The sequence below is a fragment of the Miscanthus floridulus genome, chromosome 3 (genome assembly GCF_019320115.1).
Source record: "Miscanthus floridulus cultivar M001 chromosome 3, ASM1932011v1, whole genome shotgun sequence".
NCBI lineage: Eukaryota > Viridiplantae > Streptophyta > Magnoliopsida > Poales > Poaceae > Miscanthus > Miscanthus floridulus.
Window position 1 is genome coordinate 28954109 of NC_089582.1, and position 27660 is coordinate 28981768.

General features: G+C 47.0%; 3 protein-coding genes across 3 annotated transcripts; 2 read left to right on the top strand and 1 right to left on the bottom strand.

Annotated features, from left to right (window-relative positions):
• Positions 1-7208: 7208 nt before the first annotated feature.
• LOC136545322 (regulatory protein opaque-2-like) lies at positions 7209-10369 on the top strand. Its single transcript, XM_066537347.1, is given in 9 exon segments — positions 7209-7247; positions 7250-7606; positions 8701-8758; positions 8884-9079; positions 9189-9264; positions 9382-9507; positions 9614-9785; positions 10157-10251; positions 10253-10369. Coding segments are annotated over 9 exon segments (1233 nt in total). The 5' UTR covers positions 7209-7211.
• A 2935-nt stretch (positions 10370-13304) lies between these two features.
• Positions 13305-14812, top strand: LOC136545324 (uncharacterized). Its single transcript, XM_066537349.1, has 2 exons — positions 13305-13745; positions 14524-14812. Exons 1-2 carry the CDS (start codon positions 13617-13619, stop codon positions 14623-14625), a joined length of 231 nt encoding a protein of 76 aa, XP_066393446.1. The 5' UTR covers positions 13305-13616; the 3' UTR covers positions 14626-14812.
• A 196-nt stretch (positions 14813-15008) lies between these two features.
• LOC136545323 (uncharacterized) lies at positions 15009-19550 on the bottom strand. Its single transcript, XM_066537348.1, has 9 exons — positions 19525-19550; positions 19348-19424; positions 19181-19200; positions 19027-19092; positions 18532-18699; positions 16392-16559; positions 15897-16109; positions 15418-15689; positions 15009-15310 (listed from the first exon to the last, which is right to left on the bottom strand). Exons 2-9 carry the CDS (start codon positions 19385-19387, stop codon positions 15034-15036), a joined length of 1224 nt encoding a protein of 407 aa, XP_066393445.1. The 5' UTR covers positions 19388-19424; positions 19525-19550; the 3' UTR covers positions 15009-15033.
• Between the last annotated feature and the right edge of the window lie 8110 nt (positions 19551-27660).

The window sequence follows — 27660 nt, forward strand, 5'->3', positions numbered from 1 at the left end:
TAAAGAGCGTTTCTTCGTGGTCGGGGACCTAGTCTTGAAGTGGAAGACGAACCAGGCTGGTGTCCACAAACTCGCAACCCCATGGGAGGGACCCTTCATGATCAAGGAAGTCACACGTCCAACGTCTTACAGGTTAGCTCATCTAGACGGCACGGACGTACCGAACTCATGGCACATCGACAAGCTTAGACGCTTCTATGCTTAACTACTGAGATATGTACTCTACTTGTATTTTCGATTTACTTTACTAAAGCAATTATGATTTCTCCGACCACTCTAATGTTTCACTCCAAATTTTATGGTTATTCTAACTTAAGCCAGTACAAGCCGACCACCACTCCTTCTACGGTTTTCGGAGCAGGTCCTGTCTCCGGTTCCTCCCAACACGTGCACGGGATCCGCTCTCTACGTTGCGGGTGATCGGCAGGTCCCCCCTGGTTTGGCTTGTCTGCGTTCACGTGTGCACAGGTCATAGTACCTCATACTCCGACCACATGCCAGACTAGGGCCGCACAAACTTTTCAGGATGAAGTGTCGAGCAAAACGGTACAACTAAACAGAACGTTAACACGTTCCCACTTAGTTACACCAACACAGAATCTCAAGCTTAAAGTACGTTTTGTATAAAACAAACAAGCTTATAATGATATACAGTTACGTTATTACAAGCTTGCCTGAAAAGGCTCAAGTTTACAATAACACAACTATGTCCTCCTTCTACAGCTTTAAGCCTATTACATTGGCTGGTCGGGGCGCATGGCATTTATTGCTTGCCGCCTCTGATACCCTACTCGAGTCTCGGGGACTCTGGGGTTAGTCAAGCTGAAGGGGATGGCCCCGCCGGTGCCTGGCTGGTCGAGACCGCAGGCTCTGTTGGTTGGCTTGTAGCTGATGGCATTTCCAGCTGGCTTGTCGATGGCATACCCTGCACAGGTGCTGTCCCACCTCCGCACAGGTTAATATCGCCAATTATCTTTGACGACAAGTCCAGCTGGGCCGTCCTAAGCTCTTCGGCCTGGTCTGGGTCTATCTCCTTTGGGTACCCAGCCTCCAAGCGTTTGAGATCGATCAAGGGGTAGTGAGCACGAACCATGCTTAGCACATGGGCACCCGTGTACTCACCCGCCTCCTTCACGAAGTCTTGGAACCATCCCCATGCTTGCTTGCATCTCTCGACCAGTCCGAGCTGAGGTGTCCTTAGCTCTTCCTCTGTGAGCGCCGGGTCGATAAGGTCGAGGACGGGCACAATGCCAGTTGCCATTTCTTGGCATCGCTTGCTCCACGTGTCCCGCTCCTCGGAGGCCTTAAGGCATTGTGCTTTCCAGTCGTCGCGCTCCTTGATCACGGCCTCAAGGTGCCTCTTGGCATTGACTTTCAAAACTGAAAACAGTACAAGACATCAAACGTGATGACACGACAAGGCGATGCGGGCAATTTAACGAGAAAGGTGGTCTGGAGTGCTTACTTTTCAGGTCGTCCTTCATTCTGTTAGTGTGGTCTTGGAGTTCCGACTGGCGGCGTGCCAATTTCTCGTTGTCCTCCTTCAGGCGACCACATTCTGAAAACGCACGGCTGTTCTCCCCCTGGAGGCGGGTCACTTCAGCTTCTAAACCTGCATTACAGCCATTACTGTCAAGAACAAAACAACACAAGTTCAGCACTTGCTATGATACGGTGAACACTTACCTTTTTTCTCCTGCTCTTTGTTTTTGAGCTGGCCGACCAGGTTTTGGTTCTGTGCTTCTTGGTTTGTCCTCTCCTGGTCGGTGGCTTCAAGTTGGCGCCGTAGGCGTTCCACTTCAGCCGTCAGCTCCTTATTGGTCTTCATGACTACTTCTATCTGGTCGAAGCACCTTTTTCGGTACCTTGCAGTTTTCATCACGTCCTGCATACAGACAAGCTACGTCAGATAGTTCGACTACAAAACAGGTTTAAAGACTACAGCCAAATATACCTGGACTTCAGTCACCAGGCGTTTGGCCGCTCGTTCAACTCTTAAGGTTTCCTCGGCCTCTGGGATCTCCTCGTGCATGACCCATTCGTCATTCCGATAGCGCGACACATATACATGTTGTCGTCTATCTTGGGGACGGCCCAGGACTTCTTCCACTTCATCCTCTTCAGCCTCCAGTTCGGGAGGCGGCGGTGGTCCGGAGTTTGCAGACTCCACGACCACCAGGGCTTTCCCACGAGCCGTCGCGTCGGCACCCTTGTTCTGGGCAACTTCTGGCTGCTGCTCCTCGGCTAGATCCAGCTCCCGTGACGCTGTGGTATCCGCCTCATCAGGGTTTGTGCTCGGAGCACTCGTATTCTGCTCGGGGACTGGCGTCTGGTCGTCCGCCTGCTGAGCCCCAGGCAGAGTCCCTGCCATGGGCTCCTCCACGGCCGGTTGCTGAGTAGTTTGTTCCGCCGTTTTTGGAGAGGACGTTCTGCACCCAGCTAGCTGGTCGGGGCTTTCGGTGGACGCGGATCTAATACATTCAGAGACAAATTCAGAAGACAAAAGCATCCACTGCAAAATGCAAAGCTTACATCAAAAATATATGTACTTACAGTCTTGACTTGCGGAAGGATGTGGCGAAGGAACGCCTCCTCGACCGCCCCTGCTCTGCTTGCTCGGCAGTTTCCACCGGGACTTGTTCAAACTCCGGTACGGGCGTCGGAGGATGACGCGGCATGTTCTCTTCGTCTGTGCTCTGTGTTGCTGTGGTCGGTGCTGTGACCACTGTTGGCACAGAGGAGCCACCCTGCTCCGACGGCCCCACCTGCCTTCTCCTCTTTCGGGGGACGAGCCGGAAGATGTCCGCATCTTCTGCTTCGTCGTCCGACTGGGAGATGATGGCTTGGCGACGTTTGCTGGCAGCCGGACGCTTGCCGGCGGCTCTGGTCGAGGCGTCCTCTACGGTCTCGAGTACCGCCCAGTGAACGCCGTCGGTCCTGGCGCTGGTCTGGGCGGTTGGCCCAGTAGCTTGCGGCCACTCTACACCGGGGGGCGGCGACACAAACACTCCTGCCCGGTCACGGCCATTATACTGAGACACAAAATGAAGGAAAAGACAGTTATTTTCTTGATACAACATGACTTTAAAGTTAAAAGGAGGCGTCATTTACCTTTGGGGGAGGGCGAGCCAGCTTGAAGGCGTGTTCAATGGCGTTCAGTGCAACATAATTGGGATCGGCCAGGTTGAACAGCTCTCCAATCCTGGCCTTGATCTCCATCTTGTCGAGCGGCTCCTTTCTGGTCCTCGTCGGATCAGCGCCTCCTTGGTACTCGAAGCCAGGGTGAATCCTTTTCTGGCAAGGCTGAATTCTTCGGCTGATGAAGTTGCCGACAACACTCGGGCCATCAAGCCTTCCCCACGGGATCATCCCGAGCAGTTCGGCGATCTGCTCCAAGTTCTCGGGCCTCTCCGACCAGCTGCTTTTCTTCTCTGGAATCAAGCCCACATCGCACAGAGTGATGGTGTTCGGCTCTTCACGGATGTAGAACCACTTCTTGTACCACTCGTCCAACGAGGTGTTCCAGGGGCAGTGCAGGTATTGAGCCTTCATGCCGTCGCGCAGGTTCAGATAAACGCCTCCGGCGATCTTCGAGCCACCGCTCCCTTTCTTCCGAAGACAGAATAGGTGGCGAAAGAGGTCGAAATGGGGCTGGAAGCCGCCATAAGCCTCGCAGAGATGGATGAAGGTGGAGACAAGAAGAATCGAGTTGGGATGCAGATTGCAAATCCCAATCTCGTAGTATAGACAGAGACCCTGAAGGAAAGGGTGCACTGGAATCCCAAAACCCCTTTTGAAGAAATCTTCAAAGACCACAATCTCACCTGGTTGTGGATCGGGGAAGCTTTCTCCTTCCGGTGCACGCCATCCCGCAAGTGCCTTGTTGTGGAGCACTCCCATGGCGACGAGGTCCTCGATGGTCTGCTCGTTGCTCCGCGACTTCCACCATTCCTTCGCCATGACCCCGCCTTTCTTCTGGGCGTCTCTCTTCGCCATTAGTTCGTTCTTACGAAGTGGGTGGATGCGGGAGACCGAGGGGATTGGTGATGATTTTTGGGGAATAGGGTTCGGCAGGAGGAGGAAGAAGGTTGCGGCGGCGGATGACAATGGGGAATGGTATGAGTAACTTACCAGATCTGCATTATATAAAACAAAGATCACCGTCGTTTCGTCCGCCCGAGAATATTGGGAGTCGTGCGCACGCGCCGCAGACGGTTGTTCACACAACCTCGAAATCTGCGCCAATAAACGCGCTCCTTCGTTAACAGTGTACGCGCCTCTTCGTTGATGGTGTAAGGGGGCCCACACTGACACACCTCAATACAGGTGTCAACCGACTGTTTGCAAAAAAAAAAAAAAAAAAAGAAAGAAAGAGAAGACATAATGACGTACTATACCTATTTACTTTTTTGACCAGACGTGTCAGACTGGACTTGGCAGAGAATAGAGAGAAGTATACAAAATAATGGTACAAGCAGCGCAAGTGCTCGGGGACTGCCCAGACCACTAAAGTGCTCGGGGACTGCCCAGACCACTAATGTGCTCGGGGACTGCTCAGACCACTAATGTGCTCGGGGATTGCACAGACCACTACTGTGCTTGGATGCTGCCCAGGCCACTTTTGTGCTCGGGGATCGCTCCGACCACGGCCGTGTTCGGGGACTGCCCCGACCACTGCTAGAATAGTGGTTCTCGTTGGCTACATGTGATTTGTACTCACATACAGTTAAGAGACTTTTCTTTTAGACCTTGCTACAAGGCTCATACCTTGCCTTCCAGCAAGCTCGGGGACTACATCGGTACGATGCACCTGCCGGTGCATCTCGTATCGCCTGTACGACGATTGGGTTCTCAACATAACTGGGAATTCTTTTTAGACCCTGGCACCACGTGCCTATGTCACCTACTACCAGGCTCGGGGACTAAGTGGGCACACTTCACCTTGCGGTGAATGTGTTTGTTTTTCGACCCCTACGCTTCTGATGATCAAAGATGCTACGCTTCAAGATGCACTTACATTTCTTTTCAGAAATACAAGTGGGCACACTTCCTGGGACAGATATCTTTTTCTTTTTTCTTAAGAGCACCATACATTCTTCGGACAACCTACTTCTCCGGTGATGACGGTGGTCGGAGGCGTCAAGAATTCAAGCCTCGCTTGTCGGAGAAGGTTCAAAAGGCGTGTCGCAGCATAATACATGATGCTCGGGGACTAGCTGTGGGGGTATTAACCCCTATACCCTTACGGCTAAGCTTGGGCTGGCCCGGATCGATGGGTTCAGTCCACCCGAAAGATGATGTGCGGCCCAGTTAACCTGATCGGAGTCCCGCACAAGGAATCAAGACGGATTTGGCAACCAAGCAGGATCCTGGTCGGTTAGAATAGGAATCCTTATCCGGCCAGATATGGCAGTTGTAACTGACTAGGATTAGTTTCCAGATCTGTAACCCTGCTCCCCGGACTATATAAGGCGGGCAGGGGACCCCTCTAGAAAATATCTCTCATTGACATACAGCAATACAAATCAGACGCAGGACGTAGGTATTACGCCTTCTTGGCGGCCGAACCTGGATAAAACCTCGTGTCTGTCTTGCGTCACCGTCTTGTTTGGGGCTTGCGCATCTGTCTGCCGATAATCTACTACCTTGGGCATACCCCTAGGTAGACTGCCGACCATATTTCGTCGACAGACAGCGACATCAAGGTGGAGATGGTGTCGCCGCCATGGAATAGTTTTCTCCAGTCTCTTCTCCGTTTTATCGTGGTTAGATCTGGCCACAGTGAAGGACTAGGGAAATTAAGTTTTAGATCGGTCTTCCTCATTCTTCGGTGGCAGAAAGAAGAAGGAAGACACCAGAAAGAAGAAGTTTCTCAACTCCACCTCCACGAATGTTGACCGTCGTTCGTTGGGCATCTGTTCGCAGGCCTTTTGCCGAGTGTTTGCCTGTGCGGTCATCCATACTGCAAAGCGTTGTACAAGTTTGGTTTTGAGATCTGGAGATATTCACAGCGTGGGTACAATTTAGATGAAAATTAGTTTATGGATATTTGTGTAATCCAGAGTGCTTGTAACGTGTTGATGTACCTAACTATTATCTAATATAATTCTTCTTTCGTCGTAAAAAAATCTATAATATTGTCACCGTAAATACCATACTTTATTAGGAGCATAAATTAGTGAAAAAATGAATATATACATGTTGGTAACACAGCCTAGTGCAAAGTGTGTAAGATTATGTTTCTCTGTGCACATTTCCTAGGTAAGAAAGCTAGCTGTAGCGGACAAGCTAATAAGTGCAGCCTGTTGGCTAATAATTAGTCAGTGATCAGAAAGGTTATAAATGGATAAGCATCATTTATTGGATTATTAGGCAAGATTACTCTAAATATAGCAAGTCACAGGAAAAAACAAAAACTTAAAACTATACTATGCCATATCCCATATCCTCATAGCATCTATAGCTGAGATTTCTGTTTAGCTTATTTGCTTTCATTTGGGCAGCTGATTGCTTGTACGCATTTTCATCATCACAATAAAAGTGAAGATTGTGTACTTTTTTTGTGTGTTTCTTGTAGTTCCTCTACATGAACCTCAAAGATATGATCTAGGTAGAACAGAAAGTGCAATACATGTTTGGTAAGGCATGGTATCTAGTGCAAAGTCAGTATAACTTGTTATCCAATCCAATGATTTAAAGTTAGAACACACGGACATGGCCAGCAGTTTGATCCACTGCACGCTTGGCTTATTACTAACACACGTGTTATTAAAGATCTTAAACTGAAACAAAATATATATGTAGCGTCACGATAAAACCCATAATAACTTGTAGCACACCTAACTTTGTTTTCTGTTAGCCTTTTCCATTCCCTTCCAAACAAAATTACTCGTCCTATTTGCCATGGTCACACAGAACACAGCAGGCTACTTGGTTCACATTGAGTGCAAGGGCAGGCACTACTACTTTTGCCTCTCCAGAAATTTCTGCAGATACAGCCCAGCACTAGATAAATAGGGGGGAGAACACCCTTCAAACCTACTCACCCAAGCATAGCTCTCAATCATGGGTGCATAGAAATATGCCAACCCATATCTATGGGCCCTTCCCTTGCACTGCTTCATTCTCCATCCTCTCCAAAGCCAACCTGATATAGTGCTTGTTTCCTTCCTTCAACTTTGCCTGAAATCATTGATAGTTACTTGTTGGACATGGATCATGTCTTCTCAATGGAGGAGATCCTCGGACACCCTTTTGGGACCTGCCACCATCACCACCACCAGAGCAGCATCCTCTGGTGACTGGCACCGGCAGTGTCGTCATAGATGGTGTTGTTACTCAAGGTGGTGATGGGGAGGGTGGTGACATGATGAATCAGAACACCACGGAGTGGACCTTTGAGAGGTTACTAGAAGAGGAGCTTCTAACTGGCACAACGCCAGTGGCAAACTCTAGTTGCCCAGCCCTAAATGTTGACCCGGTGGTGGAGGTGGACCAGGGAGCGATGGCGCCTGCGGCGGTGAGTGACGTAGGTGATCCCATGGAGTACAATGCCATACTGAAGAGGAAGTTGGAGGAGGACCTCATGGCCTTCAAAATGTGGAGGGTACTGCTCTTCCCTGTCTTTTTCTAATGTTTCTTGAACTGTACTCTATGGGTTGTAGGTTTTGTAGTGTTCTTAATTAGTTGGGCGTGCAATAATTGAAATCCATCGGTTAGTGCTTTTTGTGGAAGTACTAAGTTTATATATATCACATCTAGTGCATCTAAACACCTTTTAAAAGTGATGTGGATACATAATTCATGATCTAGAGATATGGTGTTACAATTTGTTTGAGATCTATGGCCCTGTTTGGATCTCTCCAGTTTTTTATGGTGTTTAAGGTTCTGGCTTTTAGAAACTGGGTGGGATCCAAATATGCCAGTTTTTATTGTCAGTTTTTGCTAGATTATTAAAAACCAAAAAGCTATTGATACCCAGCTTTTGCCAATTTCTTGTGACCCATAGTGCAATAAATGAAGATAGATTTTTTTAAAACTAGGAGATCCAAACACCCCCAACCAGTTTTTGCTCAGAATTTAGATTTTAGAAATTAGAGACAAAAACTGATTTTTAAGATTCCGAAACTGATCCAAACAGGACCGATGAGCTATATATGCCATGTTTGTCTATACAAACTGACAAACAATAATGCCACATCACATGTAACTGTTTTTGTTTTATATGGAGCTAGTGCCGCGAGATTTGTGATATTGGATTGAGCTATGGCATGTGTGGGTATACAAACAACTAACAATCCATTATTACTAGTTTTTTTTAAACTAGATTAGGCAATATTTACAAACGAGTTCTTTACAAACTTAATGGTTGCAAAACTAAACTAGGGAAACAGTACTATTTTTACTTATGATAAAGGTCAGATATGATCAAACTAGGATGTGGCAACTCAAATCCGATGCCAACATTTGCAATATCTATACAAATATTCTATAAAGTCACATGAAGAATTGAAGATATGATCACAACATTTCATTTGCTAATTACTGGTAACTACACAATAATCATTATGGAAATAGTTGACTTTGCATGTGCATATGTATGTTCCATTCTACCGTGCTTTCTGGACGGTCCCACTCAGCAATTTTGTTAGATGTTTTTCTAATGTTTTAACTTCAAAATTTTGGCATACCCATCCACAGGCCTCTAGTAGTGGTGTGAACTCAGAACGTTCTCAAAGCTCAAACAATCAAAATGGAGGTACTATCTACTATGTGCCCTGTTACATTGTTTACAGGAATATATGACTGAATAATAATGTTAAAAGGCAAAGTTAATTATTATGTATAAGGCGTACTTTTCTCCTGACTCTTTGGCTGATTTAGGTAGCAAGAATCTGGTGCAGAACAAGCTCAACAATGGTGAAGATCCAATCAATGATCATGCTCAAAATGCAGATCTTCGTGTGAGTCTTGCTACTAGCTCTTCCTCAAGGGATCCTTCACCATCAGATGAGGATATGGATGGTGAAGTAGAGATTCTGGGATTTAAGATGCCTACTGAGGAAAGAGTGAGGAAAAGGTAACATTAATTTGCAACATATGGTTTTACTTTGCATCCTTTCAATATCAACAAAAGATAACCGCCTTCCCATGCGAGACTTCTGAACTTATTTGTTACCTAATTTCAGAAAGGAATCTAATAGAGAATCAGCCAGACGCTCAAGATATAGAAAAGCCGCTCACTTGAAGGATCTGGAGGACCAGGTGTGGTATCGCAAATTATATTGTTATATATATAGTTTTCATTTGCCTATCTACTGAAAAAGGAATCAAGAATATGTGAGTAATTAATGAGTGTAAAATGGTGCTTGATCATTACAGGTAGAAAAATTAAAAGCTGAGAATTCTTGTTTGCTGAGGCGCCTTGCTGCTATGAACCAAAAGTACAATGAAGCTAATGTTGACAACAGGGTACTGAAAGCAGACATGGAGACCCTAAGAGCTAAGGTATTGATATGCTGTATACAGTAACTGTGTTTTTTATGCTTCAACGCATCAAAATCATTGAATCCTGAAGTCTGTGTAGTTAACATGGTATAAAATCTGGTTGCAGGTGAAGATGGGAGAGGACTCCCTAAAGCGGGTCATAGAGATGAGCTCACTGACCTCCATACCCATTCCAGAGCTTCCCAGCTCTGATGTTCCAGTGCCTATCCAAGACGACATCATCAACTATTTCACTACCACCCCAGCAGACGATGCTTTGGTTGACAACAGCTTCATGCCCATGCCAGACCCATTGCAATCAAGGTTTTTTTTATCGGCCGAAATTCACGGAAATTTCCGAAATTTCCCTTCTATCCACAGGGTCCGATAAAATTTGACATCGGCCAAATTTTTCCCTTCTTTCCTGCTCCCACACAGACAACCCAAATTCAGCCGTACGACGGTCCCACACTATAATGTTTTATTCTTGTCTTTATCTGTGAACAAGTGATGTTTAATAGCTTAGGAATAGTTTCAAGTCAAATTCTACGAAATTTTTTCAAAATAATTTGAATTTTTTTTGAATTTGGTCCGATATTTCCGATATGTCATGTATATCCTCTTTATCCATGACCTCCGATAAATTTTTATTTCCGATAACGAAAACCTTGATTGCAATTGCAACTGCAAGCTGAAGAGCCAACCATCAATGGAACTCTGAATACCACAGAGATAAACCAAATCGCTACGCATTGCGCGGGGGCCATGGCCCATGGAGCTTATCCAGGAGACAATGGGAGCCATGCCGACCTCCTCCGGATCTACTCTGCAGGAACCTGAGCTGTTGGGTCCAAACGAGACCATAAACATGCATATGTATTAGGCATTGCAAGTTTCGTAATCTCGTGTTGTAGTTATCACTTGTGCTTGCACTGCGCGGGCGGACTTGTGGTTTCTTCTTTGTGTCGTGGAATCGCTGGGAACATTTGCAGCTGTCGTTGAATAAGGCTGTTTGTCTCCCTTGACATTTCAAATAAATTGACAACCATGAGTGTTTTGTTTTGATCCCAGCAGTTTGGAAGGCCTTTAATAATAGTGTTGTTTTGTCCATCTACCTGCAAGCAGACTTGCTGCAGATTTTATATCAAATCAAATTAGATAAAAAATATAGCTAATAAATAAGAAGCTAGGGTTATTTGGATCACACATCTTATTACGTAGATAAAAAATGTCCATAATACTCCGTACCTTTGCTATTTTAATTTTTTTTCTTTCTTTACTTTATTTTCCTCTCTCTTACGTAGGAGTATAGCTGATTTCTCCTTCCTCAGGTCGATATCCGAACTGCAAATGAGGGAAATTAACTTCTTACTATTATAACGATATAGCACTTTTACGGTTGCCGCTATGCTATTAATAGCAAAGAGAGAAACTAGATACAAAATTGTCACTTTTGCTTGCGTGGCACACCAGCACCTCACGTCAGCACGGATCCGAGTCAGCAGGCCCGTGCGAAATGACCGCCATGCCCCTAGCGTCTTTCTACTCCCCCCACGCGGCCCACTGCCCTCTCCCATCCCCTTCTTTCTCTGCTCCGTAGGACCCAGGTCTCGCCCGCCCGCCACCGTCGCCCACAACCCCCCTCCCCTGCAGAGCTATGGCTCATCCCATCTATCCTTTATCAGCTGATGAAAATGTTCATCTCTTCTAACTTTCCATTTAAAACCACTCTCAGTGTCAACCACCTGGACTTACAGTGTTTGTGATGGCCCCTAGATGATCTTTGTGGCTATTTCATCATGAAATTTCTGCAGACTATACTACCAGTTCCTATCCAACTAGAGTTCATGCTCCTGCTCAGCCATTTCTACTAGACCATACTCACCATCAGCGACATACTTAGCACACTTAACAACTAATCTAAATACGTTGCCAGGATAAATCCTGACAAAATGAATCAAGAAAACAGAATCAAGGAGTTAGACAATATCCTACACGACACGTTTCCTAAACCAAGAACTACCATTCCGTATGCAGTTAGAGATTCAACTTACCAGCGAATTGATCATAGATCAGTTGGTTGGGTTCCTTGTGGTAGAACCTGCCCACCCAGGTTTAAGTCCTCGACTTGGCACGGGTGCTCGTATCTTCCTCGATTTATTCCAGGATTTATCGGCGCTATGCTTTCACTGGTAGGCGACGTCCCCGTCAACGGTGAGGCGCCTGTGGTGACTTCGTGAATCTCGAGATCTGTCGGCTCAGTCCTTCGGAGGTGCTCATAGGGATAGGGTTAGCATACGTGTGTTCATGGGGTGAGTATGCATGCGTGTTGTGGATGTCTGCGTTGTACTGCATAATTCTTAAAAAAAGAGATTCAACTTACCAAATAGGGCAACCATTCGAATCCATTGCTTCACCAACTACTACATCAGCTGCCTACGAAGCAAAGAGGGACAAAAACCCGAATCAAATTGAAGAACCCTAACTCTAGTCCTACCCGAATCAAATTGAAGAACCCTAACCCTAGTCCTCATCCAACAACATATTGTAATGCAGACCGCAGAAAAGGGTTGCATGTAGCCACATACCTTTTCTCCATCGCGATAGTGGTTCTGCGAGACAGCACTACAGGGGGGCGTTGTGCGTGACGGCGGCGACAGCAGGCGGGCAAGACCTAGGTCTTGCGGAACAAAGAAAGAAGGGGACAAGAGAGGCGAGTGGGCCGCGCGAGGGAGTATATGTAGAAAGACGCTGGGGGCAGGGCGGTCATTTCACAGAGGCTGCTGACTCGGATCCACGCAAGGGTGAGGTGCCAGTGTGCCACGCGAACAAAAAGTGACAATTTTGTATCGAGTTTCTGTCTCTATTGCCATAAACGTAGCGACAACATGTAAGAGTGCTATATCAGGAGGCGTCGTCGGTTATAATGGTAAAAAGTTAATTCTCCCTGCTAGACCTGAGCAAATTGAGTCAGACCTGAGCTCGATAGGTTTTGGCCAGCCCAGCGCCCACGAACCTTACTGGACAGGGCTTGGGCACAGATCCTGCTGTCTAGAAAAATTTCTCTTGCTTCTCAAACTGAAATAATATTTTTAGCTATTTTACACTATAAAATGTGCGATTAACCTGCTCAGGCCTGGACAGCATGAAAAATTAGGCCCGACTTATCTGGTGGATGGTCATAGGTGGGACTTTTTTTTTTTCCAAAATAACCGTTTTTTTTGGCGTGGTCCGAACCCGGTCCGGCGTGCAAAATGCCCAGGTGTACTCTCCGCTCACCCTGGGCATTCGGTCAGACCGAACCGATCGGTTCGGTTCCTCGGTCATTCGGTCAGTTCGGTCATCAGAAACCTAGGACCGATCGGTCTTTGCAAAAAACGAAGACCGAGGAAGTTCGGTCTCGGTTAGTTCGGTTCGGTCTCGGTCACGACCGAACTAACCGGACCTGAGTAGCAGCCACAAACAATAGCAGAATCTATAGCAATTTTCAACAGCATGCTTGCTATTTGAAGGCAAAAAAATAACAACACAATATATAAAACAAACCACATATTATTATGACAAATTCTAGCACACAACTTTCTCAGTTCTCACAAATCACAATCACACATAATGACATAACAGAAGTACAGAACAAGAACTACGGTCAGTTCGGTCACTTCGGTTAACCGACACATATGACCAAACTTCTATCGGTTACTTCGGTTAGTTGGGAGCCAGGACCGAACTCATGACCGAACTTTTCGGTCTCGGTCTTTTCGGTCCCGGTCCGGTCTTCTCGGTTCGGTCTTCGGTTAATTATGCCCAGAGTGACTCTCCGCAGACGCACTGCTTTTGTTCTCCTTCCCCTCCTCATCTCCATCGCGGCCAGGACGACCTCCGCCGCCGCCGCTCGGCTGCTCTCCGCCGGCGCCCTTTCCTCTTTCTCGTCCTCTCCAGTAGCACCGTCCCCCCGCGCCCCTTCCTCCTCGCCGTCACGGCCGCGCGGCCCGTGCTCCGCCTCGCCGTCGCCGCCGCCTCCAAGGAAAGAGAGACAGGAAGGCGGAATCGACGGGGGTGTGGTGAGGAGGGAATCAAGCGGAGGAAGGAAGGAAGGGGGAGTGCGGTCGCCGGGCCGCCGGCGGACTACCATGTCGTCTCTGGGGACGTCCAGGGGAATCCTGGAGATCGCCAAGTTCGGCGTCTACGTCTCCGTGCCCGTCGCGCTCACCTACCTCGTGGCCACCGACTCCAAGACCCTCAAGAAGCTCATGGGCCTCGTGCGTTCCTTCTATACTTCTCAATTTCTCATTCCCTCCCCCTCTCGCTCCCTGTCAGGCGAATTAGCTGCTGCTGCTTGTGTCACTAGGGCTTGAGACCGATTGGGGATCTGTGGTTCAGTGCTGCTACCTGCGCCACATGTTTTGGCCGCTAGGGTTTTAGCTGATTTGGATTTGGATGGTGCGACACAATTTCAGTCTTCTACTCAGCGGTGCTAGTTCATTCAAGCAAATTCAATTGGGTTTAGATGCAACATTCTTATTATCCTTCGTTTTTTCTACTAGAATGTTGAGAAGTGTGTATCATTTGCATTATTTTAGGAAGAAAAATTAAGCTTTGGTACAACGGTATGCTGCTGAATCCCTGACTCCACAAATCCTATTACAAGAAACAGAGTCATGGTTCTGTCACTAAAGTGCCAAACGCCTGCTTGTATCGAGTCCTTGGAGTTTGGGTGCTTTTCTTCTTCGTAGTGAAATTTTTATCTATAACTCTTCTTATAGATATTCTTGTTTGGTTTCCCAATGAACATTCTTGTTGACGTAGCATGCATATGGCAGTTTGTTCTACTGCTAATGCTAAGTGACATGGTTGTCGTATGGTTTGTTGACAGATGCTCAGACGTTTCTTTATGTTCATCAATGAACATTTCTCACAATTGATTGATCCATTGGGTCACAAACTTGCAAAAGATGAATTCATTACCTGTATGTGTTGATATACCTTGGATTATATAGATTTACATCAAGATTAAACTACCTGTGTACCCCTTTGCAGCGTCCTTACGTGGTTTATCCGCCTGAAGGCCCACGCCCTCCACCACCAGAAGAACTGCGGGAAAGGGCACGGGAGATTGCTCGGAAGAGGCAGCAGAGTTGAATGGATGGTGGTTTCTCTAGGCGTCTGTGTCCAGGGAACAACGCAGATGATGAATCCATCTCACATGAACTTGTATAACGTTGACATGTTACTTGTTACAATAATATCCACAAGTGGATTGTTGTCATGCCTGATGTTTTGAACCGTGAGATACTGAGAAGTGAGAATCGACTAAATATAATTCGATGTATTTCTTGTTGGGAGCCAGGTCATATGGTACGCTTGGCTTCCAACTGTGTTGTTGAAATGGTGAAGAATAAAAGAAAGTCAATTTTTTTCATTTTCTGTATTTCGTATAATTCAAATTCCAATCATCTGAGTTTTGACTCATAACTGAAGAATCCAGTTGTTGGAAATGAGCATGATAAACCTTTGAGCATAGATAATCACTCTATTTGGGTCTCATATCTACAGCAGAAGTTTATGGATAATTGTGCCCACCAACATATGGATTATGTACAATTGTGTGCATGCTAATGGTGTGTTTGTGCATGTAGTTTGAGGGATCAGTCTGTTGTACGGCTGGAGCTTCTGTAATTGAGGGATCAGTCTGTTCTTACGGCTGGAGCTTCTGTAAGACCCATTATACAGAGGTAGCAGTGACCGGGCAATTCCTCCCCTCCCACCAAGGCAACGCCAATAAAACGCCAGAAAAAACAGAACAGCACCGATTGGGAACGCCCATCTGTGCAAGTAGATCAGCAGCATCTAAGAGTAATAATGATACCACAGCATAGCAGGCAGTAGAGATGCCATGGCCAACGTAGAGTTGAAGGGAGGAAGATTCCTGACCTGTCAAGATCAAGAACAGGGCTGTAGACGATGGTTTCCCACGAAGAGACGATCATGTGCCAGACGGGGTTGTAGTACAGGGACTCTGATGACCAGAACAGCCTCGTATATGTCTCCAGGAAGGCAAACAGCACCCACGCAGCAACTTCAAGCAGGAAGAACTTGATCAAGAAGCGTCCAATGACAACCATGACCAGGGAGAATATGACCAGCCAGTTGAAGAGTTTGTTGTTGTACTCCTTGATGAAAAGAGCACGGGACCTTGCCAGCATCTGGAAGCATGCATAGAAGGTAATACTAGGTTCAGTTTAACGTTGTCAGGAAAGGGAACACAGCCAAAAGGTGATTATTTTGTTACTGGGCAAACATAAAATAGAGGACACCCAATTGCTGCATTATCCCTGAAATCCATCATAGCTATTATAGTCAGATAATCCTCATGGAAAGCTATCTGAACTCGTAAGTGAAATGAGAGAAACCTTTGACATTCGGCGTTGATAGCTTTCCTTGGCTGGCCCCACGCAATCCATTTCAAAACTTTGATTGCAGAGAAGAAATCCGGCATCAAATTTTGCCATGGATGGAAGCTTCAAGACTTGAAGGTGTTCCATTTTATCTTCGCACTCTGAGAAACGTGCTTCGCACAGCTTTGATGACTGATACTCATTAGCTTGACCGAAGTTTCTGTAGACCTAAAACGAATACCTGGTTTAGTATGCTGAAGATATTATCCATATTGCATAGGTTGCAAGGCACACAATACTAAATAAAAAATAGTTCTTTCCCTGAAAGCCATGAAAAAACAAAATGTAGTGGAAACACTACACTTTCATACTTAATCGTCTCTGAAAAAAATAAACATAAAATTTTGAACTCTGTAGCAAGCAATGCAAACCTTCACGACCAAAACAAAATGCAAAAGATAAGAATTTATTATGGACTGAATAAAATGATGAACAAAATATGTGGAAAACCTTTTTAATTTCTTCATCAAGCTTGAAGATGGACTGAGCAGCACGATGTTTACCGAAATGCTGCTTGTTGAAAAGCCTTCTAGCTTCATCTCTTGCCAGGTCATGGAACTGCTGAAGTTTATCCACTGACACTGGTAGACCTGCTCTGCCCATTCTTTCATTGTACACCTTCAAGCAACGTTCAAGAATGGCCTTATTGAAAATTTCAACAAGCGATCCGGTTGATGGAATTTCACCTTTATTCAAAGCCTCAAGTATCTAAACAAAGAGATAATTTTTTTTTGAAACAATGGCAGGAGCTCTGCCTTTCAATTAAGACGAATGAAGTTTATATACAAGCAAAGGTAGCCAAGCGTGGCGCCAAACACCACGAAAGGTTACCCACCCACGCAACGCGGTAGAGTACACACTACCATGAGTCATCGTTGCCGAGCATAGTTGCAAAGCAGCCAGCAGCTCTGACTTCCCATGCCAAAACACCGACAACCCATCCTAAGATGTCAGACCAACGGGCCCGAAGCAGGAGGCTGCATCAGGTCATCGTTGCTGAGCTCAACGGCTCCGCGAAGAGCAGCTCCGACTTCCTGCCTTGATCCCACGCCCCGCCCGCGGCGATTGCCGAGCCTCTAAAGCTGAAAACCCAGCCGTTGGAGAAGGAGGGTTCGACACGCGTCATCGTTGCCGAGCTACATCCCCTGATGCAGCAGCTCCGACTTCACGATGCAGAACTCGCCGTCTCGCATCAACCGGGCGCCGAGAGGCGGAGGACATCCGCCGAAAGAGACATCACGGCCGAGACGAATTTCCACAGCGACGCCTTCAGGAAGGGTACGACGCCGATTGCGTCGCCGTCGCTTGTCCAGGAATGGACCGGGTTTTCACCCGTGGAAGACATGGCTGGGGGCACAAGAACACGACGCCTCCAGCAAGGAAATCGGCGCCCACAGGCGTCGCCGTCGCCAAGGCTTTCGCCCGAGGTGCCCCTAGCACATACGTCGAGCCAAAATGCTGGACCGTAGCCTGTCGCCACCGTCGTCGTCACTGCCATCCCGCAGAAGCTTCTCCAGAGGGGCATCGATGCGCCGGCTGCTCACAGCAGCCGCACAGCTGCGTCGGCCGCCACCCCCTCCGATCGGGCAACATGCAGAACTGGACTTACTCTGCCACACGCATCACCCTGCCGCACGCCGAAGCCGTCGCCAGCTATCGTCGCCGGCTCAAGCACCCGCCATCGACGCTACCGACCTCCGCCAGCCACCGTCAGGCGCATGCCCCACCACGGGCGCCGCCCCCTGCCCCGGGGGCACCGGATCTGGCCGTGGCGCCAGACCTAGTGTTCCCAACAGGCGCCGCCGCCTCCACGCCATGGTCGAGGAGGAAAGGGGAAAGCAAAGGAGGAAGAAGGAGCCCCCGCCACCGCCCGGCGCCTGCACGGGCACTGGTCAGCGCCGCTGCAGCCGCGGCAGGTTGCCCCGCCGAGCCCCACGCGGCTCGCACGAGGGCACGCCCCGCCGACCCGCTACAGCGCATGCCGCCAACACTGCCGAGCACGAGGAAGAGTAAGAGGCCCGCCCTAGGCCTACGCAGCCGCCACCGCGTGCGCCCTGCACCACGGGCGCCGTACCCCGCGGATCTGGCGACTACGTGGCGCCTTGGACAGGAGCCGCCGCCACCGTCGCCCAGCGCCCGCCCAGGCGCGGCCCACCGTAGATCCGCGGGAATCCGGTCTTTGGACCGCCGGATCCGGTCGCCGAAGCGAGGAGACCGCCGCTGAAGACGCCGTCGCCGCCACCAGCCTCAGTGACCTCGACGAGCCCCAGGACGCCGCACGCGAACTCGTCCTCGACCGTCGCAGCTTCCACCGCGAAGAAGAGCCTCGCCGCCGCCCTCCCGGCAAGCCGCACGGCCATGCCGGCGGCCCGCTCCGGCGACGGCGCGGCTGGAGAGCGGGAGGGAAGGAAGAGAGGCGGCTAGGGTTTGGGTCGCCACCCATGTCGCCTGCGTGGGGGCGACGCGGGGGCCTTCCAAGTTCACAAGGTGGGCATCTTTTTACCATCACAAAGAGATAATTTTAGATAATATTTTGCAATGATATATCAATAAACTCAGTACCAGTAATGAACTCTGCAAGAAGTATTACCTGCCCTAGGAAGGATACAAACTCTGTCCCATTCAGAGTTCTACCCTGCACAATTTTCGGTTTTATCATGGATGCAACTACTTCTTTCAATTGATCCCTCTTCTTTACATACAACAGATCAAGTTCTTGGTCCTCCGTATCACATAACTTTGTCCTTTGCAGATGAGGCTGGAAAAGAATAAGTTCAATCTCACCTACTACTGATGATGCAAAAGGAAACCATAGTGTATAATCGCATTGGAGTACAGGACAGTACTGAAGAATTGTAATATTGTTCTCATATATGTATCTTGATGAAAGAACAATGACAAGCATGTGTTTCCTCCACACACACAAACAAAAAAAAAACCATGTTTTCCAATTTTGGTAAGACTACATAAATTTTATGCTCATAGCATAATGTGTACTGAAGTGGCATATTTGAGATCCAACAATTCACAGCCATCAATGCTTCTAATTGCATTGCAGAGCATGAAAAATCAAAGGTTGTCTCACCTGTGGTAAGCTAAAAGCTGTACTGTTATCTCCCATAACCGCCAAAGAGTCTCTGATTTGGTTGAGCTGATGTAACACAAACATTATTTTCTTCAACCAGAATTGTATATCATATCTTCAAGTTAATAGTATATATGGGCTGAAAAAACATTACCTCGTCAATATTTTTTTCTCCTGCAGCAATATAAGAGGGGGTAAGTCGAGTTCAATTGCTGATAAAAAAATATCCAGATATGCAAAATGCAAAGGACAATGCTTCCATAGAAAATTAAACAGCGCACTAGAAATAGTTTGTAGGATGTCTTGAAGACGAGAACTAACCATTTTTGTTAGGTACCCGTAGGAGAGCTTCATCAACCATCTGCTGAACAGATTTTCCTTCTGGGTCATGGAAGTTACTGACATCAGAGGAAGTTTGATAAATTATGGCATACAGGTGTATACTACTACTGCTGCTGCTACAAGTCTACAACACATGTTGACTAATTAATTAAGTACCTTTCGAAAATGTAGGTACCTAACAAGAGTATCAACCAGTTACTGTAACAAAATGAACTTTATGAACTCCATGACAATAATATGATAAAAAAGATGAGGTAACAAAGTGTTAAAAATATCCTCGCTCCTCAGTGAGGGATTGGGCCCATTCTACGAGCAGTCCAGTAAAACAGAAACGAAATAGCTTTAGACTGAACCATGGTCCTCTGAGTTGCCGTCAAAGACGTCACGTTATCGAATTAGCACTCGGTAACTCCTGTTTGCGCCGACACGTGGCCCACTCGCCCACCTCGCCTCGCACTGCCCCGCCGGGCTCCGGCCCTCCCCATCCGCCGCCTCCTGCCCTCCTCTCCGTCCGTCGCCGCCCACCTTGCCTCGCGCCCCCATCCCATTTGCCACAGCCGCACCGCATCCTCCCATCTGCCGCCGTTGTACCTCGCTCCATCGCCGCCTCACCTTAAATCCAAATCCAGCGGCGCGCGCGCGCGCCCTCTCCCTCTTTGCCAGCGGCGCTCGGATACATGGGAGGATGCGTCTCGATCCCTCGGGGAGTGGCAGCTCCGGTGTGGCTGCAGGTCCTCGATGACGACGCCCTCTCACCCAAATGCAGCCTGGTATGCTGTCACTGTCATCCTCCTCCTGCGCCCCTCTCCCCTCTCACTCCTGCAGCATGGCGTGGCATGAGGTGACGCCTGCGACCTCACGACCGCGGTCGGCTGCATATGGTTGAGGCGCCTGTCAACGTCGCGGAGGCCGTGGAGGTTGCGGCATTCCAGGCTGTGTAGGATACTTTCTTCTGTCAACGAGCATTGGTACTGTATAGATTCTGACTAATTCAAGAAATTTTGACTTTAGCATGAGCCATGCATTTCTAAAAGCCTATGATTATAATAATTAATTGGGGGAAAAACGGAAACTTGTGTTGGATTTGGCGTTGTCATGAGAATGTATCTGAATCCTCGAAAGTCCCTATGAATAGATGACTAAATTTGTTGTTGTTTGATCTGGTTGGATTAATTGGATTAGAATTGAATAAAATAAAGATTTACAGGAATACTCAAAGAAACCCTTTTCTTGTTTATTTAACTTACACTCTATTGCCCGGACAATATTTGCATGTCTAAATTGGTATTGATCACTTTGTTCGTGTATGTTATCTATGATTCATTGGTCCCTGTTAATTGGACTCTGAAAAATCAATCATAGTTTTGTTGTATGATCAGACATTTAATTTCCTTATAGGCTGCAGTGTCCACTCATGGTTTACATTGATTTGTTGGTTTTTCAACCCAGCCTGGTAGTGGCCAGTTTGGTCTGGTTACTGTGGTTTGTAGAGGGCACGGCTGAGTGGGTTAGACTCAATTGGTTCTTCAGTTTGCTGCTACACAGAACACTGCTTCTCATGTTCCTCTAGCAATTCATGTGATGCTACTCGCTTATAACCACTAATGGAACCTGGAAAGGACGGTAGCAAGTGGCTAGCCATTCAGTTTTAGGACCAACAAGTCAACAACAGTACACCTACGGAACTACCAAATACTAACAAAGTTGACGTAAATAATAAATCTTAATTTCAGTTCTGCAGCTCCATCTGCTCAAAATCCTGCTTTCTTGGTTCTAGATGCCACATCTGTTTTTTCTTGGTTCCTTTTTTTTGTTGCAGCAGCAGGCATACCTTTGTTACAGGTACTTCTATATGTCAGCTTTGGAGCTGTGTTGCCCTGGTCCTTGGAACCGCCATCGACCAGATCGGAGAGGGGGGAGCAACAAAGATGGAGGTAAGGAGAAGGAAGGAATATGTTGTAGCTCTGTTTCCCTGTGGTGCTCGCTACTGCTGCTGAAGTCTAGCAATAGCAACTGTCAACTCTAAATGAAAATTTTCAGCTTAATTTGTTTCAGGAAGCCTGATTGGTCACTAGAGCCATGTCAAAATTCTAACTGAACTAGATTTCTGAGTTGCTAGCTTCATTTGTGAGCTTTTTTGCATATATCATAACAATGTTTGGAGCTGAGAGCTGTCATTTTGCCAGGCAATTTGATTCCATACTTTGAGCTTCAAAATGATCTGATGAATCAGTCATATATACGTTTTGAGTAGGTCCTGAACATAGTATACTATGATGGTTTGAGTAGCTCCAGAATTTACTGATTGGAATGGCTTCAGCCTGTAGGAGTGTAGGTCTTCAGTCTTGGCATGCAGCTTTGCATCAATATCTCCCATCCACATTGCTCCTCCTTTGTTGCTACTCCGTATTATTTTGTTTTGAAAACATTTTATATACAAAGAAGGTGGTGAGGCAATGCCATGTGTTATGCAAGAGTCAGAGATTTCACATTTTCATTTACCCTGAAAGAATTGCCATTTCAACTAGATTGGCTATGCTTTTAGTGTACTTGCACATTGTGCTCTACTGATGTACATTTTTACTACAGCATGTGAAATAATCATGTTCAATTGTTCATATTACAAAAGCAGTTCTCTTAAATTCAGCTTAGGTTCGCATAGTTATTCTCAGTCTCTGTCTCTTAGATTCACTTTTGTAGCCAATCCTGAATAATTATTTCACATAACTAGAGTTCAGAAAAGTGATTCTACAGTTTTGCATGTACTAGCTAGATTAGGTCTGTACTTAGGAAAACCAACATGCTCTCCTTTAATCCTGCTCTTTGATACACCCTTGGCCGCGGCGGGTCACCGGCGACGTGAGCGAACAGCAATTCTACGGAACCCTGGCGCCGGCGAGGCAAACCCCTCCGCCTTGGCGTCGTGTCTTTCTGTTGTATTGATAATAATCCCCCCAATCCCTACAGGGTCTGCACTTATGTGCCTCATACAGGTCCTGGCCGGTGGCCCTCACATGTCATACATGAATGGAAAACGTAAATGAGCTAATGCGCTAAGCTGTGAATGTTGACGCCTTTCTACTCCTGTGTCACTCCTTCTGGTACAGGTCCAGGCGTGACACCTCCCCCCGCCCGAGATGCAGCTTGTCCCCAAGCTGGTGCGTCTGGGAAGCGGTGCTTGACGACGTAGTAGTCTTCCCAGGTCGTTGACGACGGTGGCAGACCCGTCCACCGGAGCTTGACTTGGGGCACAGCAGTGTTGCCCTTCTTCACCACCCTGTGCTCCATGATCTCCAGGGGTGTAGCTTTGGCAGCCTCCAAGTCTGAGAGAACTGGTAGAGAATCATAGATAGGTGTGTAGTCAGGTGTGTAAGGTTTTAGTTGGGAGACATGAAAGACATCATGTATCTGTGCATCGTCAGGTAACTGTAATCGATAAGCAACTGTGCCCACTTTCTGAATCACTGTATAGGGGCCAAAATATTTGTAAGCCAACTTAGGATAAGGGCGGTTGGCCACACTGGACTGAGTGTATGGCTGGAGCTTGAGTAACACCTGATCCCCTACTGCAAACTGACAGTCCGTTCTTTTCTTATCAGCTGTCAGCTTCATCTTGTTCTGGGCCCTGGCTAAGTGTTGTTTCAGTAATTGCCAATGGAGTTCTCTATGTTCAATGAATTCGGTGACTGAATGGCTGGTATCCGATTGTATCGAAGGAACGGCCCCCAGATTAGGTTGATACCCATATAGAGCCTTGAAAGGACTGCACCCCAGAGAAGAGTGGAATGATGTATTATACCATAGTTCTGCGAGCGATAGCCAGGCTTTCCACTTGGATGGTGAGTCATGAACAGCACATCTTAAGTACATCTCCAAGCACTGATTGACCCTTTCGGATTGGTCATCTGTTTGGGGGTGATATGTTATGCTCAATTTTAACTCCACTTTGTATAATGTGAACAACTGTTTCCAAAAATTACTGACAAAGATTGTATCTCGATCTGAGACTATAGAGGTTGGGAATCCATGGTGTTTGACCACATTGTCCAGAAATGTTTGTGCTACAGTTGCAGCAGTGTAGGGATGTCTGATGGCCATGAAGTGTGCATACTTGGTTAGCCTATCCACTACTACTAAAATCACACTGTACCCCTCTGATTTAGGAAGACCCTCGATAAAATCCATTGTCAAGTCTTGCCAAATACCTTCTGGCACTGGTAGGGGTTGGAGCAATCCCATTGGATGCTGAAGAGAATGTTTGGCTTTTTGGCAGGTTGTGCATTGCTTAATGTAGTTCTCAACATCTCCTTTCATTCCTTTCCAGGCAAAGTATTTTTTGAGACGGTAATATGTGGCAGCTACTCCTGAATGCCCTCCCAATGCACTGGAGTGGCAAGTGGCAATGAGCTTGGTCTGAAGTGCTGAGTTGTTACCTATCCAGACTTTGCCATGATGCCATATTAATCCTTTGTCCAAACTGAATCCTTGATTGTCTGGACTGCAGATGGCCAACTATTGCAGGAGGGTCTGAGCATGGGTGTCTGTTGTATAGGAATTCAGGACCTCTTGGACCCAGGCTGGTTGAACTGTTGACACAGCCTGTATAGCCATCATGTGGCCCACTCTAGACAGGGCATCAGCTGCCTGATTCTGTGTGCCCTTCTTGTAAATGATTTTGAAATTGAGGCCCATCATTCTAGTCATGGCCTTACGTTGCATGTCGGAGTGGAGGTTCTGATCCTTAAGATATGCTAGTGACTTATGATCTGTCTGTATGAAAAATTCCCCTCTTTCTAGATAGTGCCGCCACTTATCCATGGCCATGATGAGTGCCAAAAATTCTTTTTCATAGATGGAGAGTGTCTTGTGTTTCTCCCCAAGGGCTTTGCTCAAATAGGCAATAGGGCGACCTCTCTGCATAACGACTGCACCAATGCCATCCATACAAGCATCTATGTCCACAGTGAATGGTTCCTGAAAGTTGGGTAAACCCAAAACTGGAGTGTGTGTCATTGCTTGCTTCAATGCCTCAAAAGCCATTTGGGCCATTGGATTCCACTGAAACTGCTTGAGCCTAAGAATCTGAGTCAATGGTTTTGAAATGGTACCATAGCCTTGAACAAACTTCCTGTAGTATCATGTGAAACCCAGAAACGCTCGCAATTCAGTCATTGATGTTGGAATAGGCCATTTCAGCATATCAGAAATTTTGCTTGGATCAGTTGCCACTCCAGTTGAAGATATAATGTGGCCTAGGTATTCCAGCCTATCTCTGGCAAAAGTGCATTTAGATTCTTTGAGGTAAAGCTGATGCTTTCTCATTGTTTGTAGTACCAACTCTAGATGCTGAAGATGACTGTCCATGGAAGGACTATAGATAAGTATGTCATCTAGGAAGACCAGAACAAATTTCCTGAGGAATGGCTGCAAGATCTCATTCATAAGACACTGGAATGTGGCAGGAGCGTTGGTCAAACCAAAAGGCATGACCCTGAATTGATAGTGTCCTTGATGGGTCTTGAAGGCAGTCTTGTACTCATCTTCTTGCAACATTCTGATCTGATGGTAGCCTGCCTTCATATCCAGTTTGGTGAACACTCTAGCACCTGAGAGCTCATCTAGTATGTCGTCTATGACTGGCATAGGAAATCTGTTCTTAATGGTCAGGTCATTGAGTTTTCTGTAGTCTACACAAAAACGCCAGGTGCCATCTTTTTTCTTGACAAGTAGGACTGGTGAAGCAAAAGGGTTGTGGCTGTGTGTAATGAGTCCTGCTTGGAGGAGTTGTTGGACTTGGTTTTCAATTTTAGTTTTGTGGGTTGGGGAGTAGTGATATGGTCTGGCATTGATGGGAATGGAATTTGGAAGAAGGGGAATTGCATGGTCATAGCTTCTTTTAGGTGGCAGTAGTTGAGGATCAGTGAAGACATCCTTGTAGACAGTCAGGAGATGTTGAATGTCTTCCTTGGTGGTGGTATGTTGTGGTGTTTGGGTTGGGTTTGGTATGGGTGTGTAGTCGAGCAGGACAAATGCCCATAGCTCATTGCTCTTTGTGGCCTTGTATACTTTTGTGGTAGAAATTGCAGAAATGTGTAGTGTGGGTGCAGTTAGGCCCTTGAGCTGTATGGTGCTGCCTTGCTCTTGAAATTGTAATGATTTGTGTTCCTAGTCACACACCATGGGGCTGTGGCGCCTGAGCCAATCAAAACCCAATATGGCATCATAAGGGTTCATATCTAGCACTATCATGTCTGTGGTAAAAGTCTGCCCTTGGCAGTAACATGGCAACTGAGACACCATTCTATTTGTGGTGATCCATTCACCATTGGCCAATTTCACTTTTCTAGGGGGAATTGGGATTGTGGGTAGCTGAGCTAGCTGGACAAAGTTGGAGCTAATAAAGCTGTGTGTACTGCCACTGTCGACCAACATCAGCATGGTCTTGTTCTTGACCTTTGTCCTCAGTTTGATGCAATCATATTTATCTGTGCTAGATAATGCATTCAATGATAACTGGCAGAAGTCCTCATGAAGGGCATCCTCTGTTGCCAGGTCATTCAGAACTTCATCTGTAAGTTCTCTGTCCAAGTCATTGACTGCTAGAGCATTTATCTTTGGTTTCTGTCTCTTGGAACAGACCTCAATGTGACCAGGGACAAACTTGTCTCCACAATAGAAGCATAAGCCATTGTTTCTTCGGTAGTCTCTCAACTGTCTATCCTGCCACAGATTGGAGGAATGTTGCTGTGGCCTTGCATCAGGTTTCTGTTGATTGTAAGCTCGAGGTTGATAAGGAGGTTTAAAAGTTTTGGTCTTGCTTATCTCCAAAACCTTTTGCTGTACTTTGGCTAGAGTTGATGCTATCAGTACAGTGGTTGGCATTTGAGCTTCCACCATACCCCTGATGTCTTCCCTAAGCCCCAGAATGTAATGTTGAGTAAAGAACATATCATCATAGTTGGCATTGTGCATAGTAACTCCATACTGCAGGTTCTGGAACTGAGTTGTATACTCCTCCACCGACCCTGTTTGTTTGAGCTGCAAAAGTTCAGTCATGGCTGATCTGAAATCATCAGCTCCAAATTCTTTTTCAATCTCATGACAAAAATGTGTCCAGTTTCTAAATGTGTGCCTTTGCTTGAAAGCCTGGTACCATCTTGCTGCATTATCCTTTAAATGAATTCGGGCTGCAGTGATCCACATACCCTCTGGGATTTGGTACAACTCAAAATAGCTACAGCAGTTATCTAGCCACACTTTGGGGTCAGAGCCATCAAAATCTGGGAAATTCATCTTGGGTATAGTGTGCTTGGGCAAGGCTTGCTTATCTTGCTTTGGTACTGCTTCCTTGGGCTCAGGCTTGATTTCCAGTCTGGGTCTTCTTGATGGTTCAGCCTTGGATTTGTTCTTCTGTGTTGCAAACACATTCTGGAAAAGAGGTATGCTCATCCAACAGCAATGAGTCCAAATCATCCTCATCAAATCTTGGTTCTTCATCATACTTTGGGCCGGCTGTGTGGTTTGTTGCATCTTCCATTTGCCTGAGGGTGACCCTTGCTATTGCTTCCCCATTGGCATGGACTTGTTGAGCAATCAAGTGCTGTTCTGTTGAGTAATCATCCATTGCGGCAGCTGTAAGATCCATCTGAGCTTTCATTTTCTTCTGAACATCATGCATTTCACTGATTTGACTGAACATCACGTCCAGATTCTTGGATAGCTGATCCCACTTTGAGCTTTCCTCCTCCGAAGTCCTAGTCATGTTGTCCAGGATTATCTGTGTTTGTGCTGACGGTCGAACTGGCTGTTTCTTGGGTGGAGCCGTGTTGCTGATGGGTTGTCAGACTAGCTGAGCCAAGCACGAACTACAGCACTTGCAACAGGTTTGGAATGACTCCTCCCCTGATGTTGCCAGTGATGTCTCCACCGCCTGGGAGTGAGGCAGAACGTAGGAATTTTACACAAGGACTGGCCTTGCAACCGGTGTTCGTGGACACTCCCCCGCCTTCGCCCCCCACCAATTAAACAGATCGACTCCCGGAGATTTTACGCAAGAACAAGTGCCTTGCAACCCTCGTCTACTGTCTAATTGTGCAAGATGTGTGAGAAAGGAGCAAATTTTATAGTGCTCACTGTGGTTCTCGTCGCCGAACCCTCTGTTGTCGATGGAGAACCTCAATCGAGCGCCTGGTGGGCGTCGATGCAGAGCGTCGTGGGCTGGTGGTGCGCGTGTCGTCGTCGTCGGGTGGTGGTGGTGCTAACGCGGTCGTGAGGATCCACGCTAGGCTGCTG